This window comes from Nanorana parkeri, unplaced genomic scaffold, assembly GCF_000935625.1.
Source record: "Nanorana parkeri isolate BGI_ZX_2015 unplaced genomic scaffold, ASM93562v1 scaffold3213, whole genome shotgun sequence".
Taxonomy (NCBI): Eukaryota; Metazoa; Chordata; class Amphibia; order Anura; family Dicroglossidae; genus Nanorana; species Nanorana parkeri.
The window spans coordinates 4933-9633 of record NW_017309481.1 but is presented as its reverse complement, the minus strand read 5'-3'; the positions used below and the strand labels follow the sequence as shown (position 1 = coordinate 9633).

General features: G+C 51.2%; 1 protein-coding gene across 1 annotated transcript in view; it reads right to left on the bottom strand.

Annotated features, from left to right (window-relative positions):
* TMEM88 (transmembrane protein 88) overlaps positions 1–3960 on the bottom strand; it is a 6832-nt gene extending 2872 nt beyond the window's left edge. The window contains exon 1 of the mRNA XM_018574762.1: positions 3582–3960. Coding sequence (XP_018430264.1) covers positions 3582–3872 — 291 coding nt within the window. The 5' untranslated portion in view covers positions 3873–3960. The remainder of the gene's footprint in view (positions 1–3581) is intronic.
* Between the last annotated feature and the right edge of the window lie 741 nt (positions 3961–4701).

The following is a 4701-nucleotide window of genomic DNA, read 5'->3' as shown; positions in this document are numbered from 1 at the left end:
CTCATAATGGGCACAGCAGGTATACAGACCCGGGAGCTCAGCACAGGGATGGTGGGAGTCCCTCATAATGGGCACAGCGGGTGTACAGACCCGGGAACTCAGCACAGGGATGGAGGGAACCCCTCATAATGGGCACAGCAGGTATACAGACCCGGGAACTCAGCACAGGGATGGAGGAAACCCCTACCAGGTCTTTATGGCTGTGTGCCCGCGCCCCCCCCCGCCCCCCCTCAGGGGGAGTCACCCAATCAGAAAGTGATGGGGAAGTCAAAATGTTACTGTTGTCACCAGACCAGGAATAGAGGGAAGGTCTTCCAATGGGGATTTCCATTACTTCCCGTGTCCTTCCTTACCCCCTTCCTCCCTTCCCAGCGTTGACACCTGGGGGAGGTGGGGTTCATTGGCGTGATTTAGGTAATTTCCTGTCCTGGTGACCACACAGGAAGTGAGGGGAAATCCGCCCAACGGGATCACAGACAGAAATATAGGAATTCTAAACCTTCTCCGCTCTATCCAAAAACTATACGGAGTGTCTCTTTAAGACTCAACACCTGTAATGATCGGAACGCCATCCGGGCGTGCCCCACCGCAGGGTTACGCAGCCAGCAATGGTTGGCGCTCTCTCCGAGGGCCCATATCAAGTTTGAAGAAGGGACACATAACGCTCATTGTGTCTTCAGGGGCCACTTCCACATCCCGGTTGGTGGGGGGGGGGTTGGAGCCCATGCTATTGCTGGGATTTGAGTTGTACCCGGAAGTGTCCAGTTTATGTTCTAGAGAAGCACAACACGCGTGATCCAGAGAGGGGGGCGAGGGCTCCGTGTGGTACCGGGCCCTGGAATGTGTGAGGGAGGCACACGTCTATACATTGAGATGGGAAGGCACGTATAATGTATATACAGAGATTCTTCAGGCACGCTGCAAGACTTAAAGGGGAATCCCAGCTCACCCCCAATCCCCCCCCCCATCACAATGTCAATCCATACAAAATGGCAGCTTCCAGTGCAAATCTCAGGGGACAGCAGGAGGAGGAGGAGGAGGAAGGAAGGTGATTGTATTTGCCCACTTGCTTGATTTGTTTGTAAAGATGGAACTGGATACCATGTGTTCAATGAGTGAAAGCAACTGTCACTGATACCAAAGCAACTGTCACTGATACCAAAGCAACTGTCACTGATACCAAAGCAACTGTCACTGATACCAAAGCAACTGTCACTGAAATGAAAGCAACTGTCACTGAAACGAAAGCAACTGTCACTGATACCAAAGCAACTGTCACTGATACCAAAGCAACTGTCACTGAAATTAAAGCAACTGTCACTGAAATGACAGCAACTGTCACTGATACCAAAGCAACTGTCACTGAAATTAAAGCAACTGTCACTGATACGAAAGCAACTGTCACTGATACAAAAGCAACTGTCACTGAAACGAAAGCAACTGTCACTGAAATGAAAGCAACTGTCACTGATACCAAAGCAACTGTCACTGAAATGAAAGCTCCTCTGTACAGAGACTGGTGTGACTGTGGGGGAAGGGGACATTAGAGTGTAAGTTCCTCTGTACAGAGACTGATGTGACTGTGGGGGGGGGGACATTAGAGTGTAAGCTCCTCTGTACAGAGACTGATGTGACTGTGGGGGGAGGGGGCATTAGAGTGTAAGCTCCTCTGTACAGAGTCTGATGTGATTGGCTCAGCGTTCTATGGACAGCGCTGCGGTATAGGTCAGAGCTATATGCAGTTTTAGATGAAAGATTCCACTCCAGCATCAAAGTCTTGATAACAATGGACACATAAAGAGGGAGAACTTCCCTGGCAGGGACGCAGACAGCAGTAATGATGGGGGTTATAATCCTTCCCTGTACTACATAGAGCAGACTGGACCTTCTCTCTAACCTTTGCACCATCTCAGACCTCCAATGGATTGTCTCCGTTCCCCCTCCACCAGACTCTCCCAGTCATCACCAGCACCGGTCCCAGTAGGTACCAGTATGGCTTCCGATGATGTCATAGATTGGTTGTATTGTCTATAGGGATAGCTGGGAAAGAACGTGATGAGCGGGCAGCACTTCTGGGGTCCCTGGTTCCAATGCCGGCTAGGACACTATCTGCATGGAGTTTGCATGTTCTCCCTGTGCTTGTGCTGGTTTCCTCCCAGAATGCCAGAAACAAAGTCTTCTTCTGAAATGATGTCTTATGACTCGCTTCTTGAGAAAGGGTTCCGTTGTAAAAGGAGTTTAAGACCAAGAATGCCTCTTCAAGACTTGGAATGGTCCCCCAAGACTGCCATTGATTGGCCAATGCCAACACCAGCATGGTCAGCAAGTCTTAGCATGCAGAAGGTACCAATTTGCTCCCAAACCCCATTTCACTGCCAAAGGGACTGGCCAATGCCAACATTTGGCTGGTCAATAAGTCTTGGTACCAATGTACACACCCCCCTCCACTGACTACGGGACTGGCACTGACCAATGCCAACACCTGGATGGTCAATAAGTCTTGGCATACAGAAGGTATCAAATTGCTCAGACCCCATTCCACTGACTATAGGATTGGCACCAACCAAGGCCACCACCAGGCTGGTCAGCAAGTCTTGGCATACAGAAGGTATCAATTTGTTCATTACCCCCCTTCCACTGGCTATGGGACTCGCACAAACCAATGCCAACACCTAGTCTGTCAATATGTCTTGCTACCAATGTACTCACCCCTTCATTCCACTGACCAGTGCCAGCACCTGGGTGGTTCATAAGCCTTGGCATACAGAAGATACCATATTGCTCATGCCTCATTTCACCATGGAGGTGGCCTTGACCAAGGCCAGCTCTTGGCTGGTCAATAAGTCTTGGTACCAGTGTACTCACGCCCTCCATTCCACTGACTATGGGACTACTACGGGACTGGCACTGACCAATGCCAGTACCAGGCTAGTCAATAAGTCTTGCCATACAGAAGGTACCAAATTGCTCACATCCTATTTCACTGACTATGGGATTGGCACCGACCAAGTCCATCACCAGGCTGGTCAGCAAGTCTTGGCATACAGAGGATACCAATTGCTCACCTCACATTCTATTGGCTATGGGAGTGGCACCAACCAATGCCAACACTTGGCTGGTCAATATATCTTGGTACCAATGTTCTCACTCCCTCCATTCCACTCACTATGGCACTGGCACTGACCAATGCCAGCACCTGGCTAGTCAACAAGTCTTGCCATACAGAAGATACCAAATTACAAAAAATTGCTCACCCCCCAGTCCACTGACTATGGGACAGACACTGACAAAGGTCACCACCAGGCTGGTCAGCAGGTCTTGGCATATAGAAGGTACCAATGTGCTCACCCCCCATTCCACTGACTATGGGACAGACACTGACCAAGGTCACCACCAGGCTGGTCAGCAGGTCTTGGCATATAGAAGGTACCAATGTGCTCACCCCCCATTCCACTTACTATGGGACTGGCCCCCACCAATGCCAACACTTGACCTGTCAATATGTCTTGGTACCAATGTGCTCACCCCCCCCCCCTCCATTCCGCTGACAATAGCACCCAGGAGCACCACATGGCACTTACCTTTGGGTGGCACAGGAATCCATAAAGCAGCATGACAGCAGATGGTAGAAGGGCTCCTCCGCACATCACGATGAAGATGCCCAAGTTGGCAGCACCCACTAGCAGGTTGTGCCAGGTGATGAGGACGGCACAAGCCCAGCAATCCAGGGGTTCCCTGGGGACCGGGGGCGGCGGGGTGTAAGGGGGTGGCAGGGTTGGTGTATCTTTACCCATGGCTGCCAGGCTGACCTCTGAGCGGGGCATGGACCTCTGTGTCTCCTCTCCGAGTCTTTCCTTCCAAATGGCTCCCATCCTCTCCTCCTCTGGTCCCTCACCTCCCCCTCCTCTTATCTATAGGAATGCAGCTGCTTCACTCCCCTAATTCTCTGTGTGATGTCTCAGGAATGTCAGGACTTCACATCCCCCAATATACAACCCCCCCAGTCAGACCTACCCATGTACTGAGTGTCAGCTCTCCGGTCCAGAAGTCTGACATCCTCCTGCATTGATCAGACTGGGAGATTATGGTACTGTACTGGTCACCAGTAGGGTCATGTGATCTTCATAATGGTCCCAGTTACCAGTTTACATACAATGTATCATTCTGACATCCTATCAAATCATTCTCTTCCATTGCTGGGGGGCGGGGGTCATCAACGGGCATCGCAGCTGAGCCTTGCAGCGCCGGGGTTCTGGGATCCCATTGTGGGTGTTCTGGTCTCCTAGCACAGCCTGGAAATATACCGGTAGGTCAGGTAGAGCTGCACCCCAACTAGGAGGGCCCCGCTCATAAGAGAGCAATATTCAGAGATTGTCCCCGCAGTACTGTATTCTGCCACTAGATGTCCTCCGTCTGATAGCCAACATCATTACACCCACTTCCTCTGAGCCCAGGTCGTCCTGGACCCGCCACCAGCCTGTGACTGGACATTGATAGGAGAAGCAGCACAGTGATGAGCTCATCTCCCTGTCACTCCTCTCTCTCTCTCCTCCCATCAGCATGCTCCTTGTCAGAACATGAACTGAATAGCTGCTTGTGCTGCTTCTTCCTCCCTCACTCCAGCCCTGCTGTACAAGAGGCTGACACCAGGTCCCATCCAGGAACTTACCCTGCTCACATTTCATGATGTATATATGGACG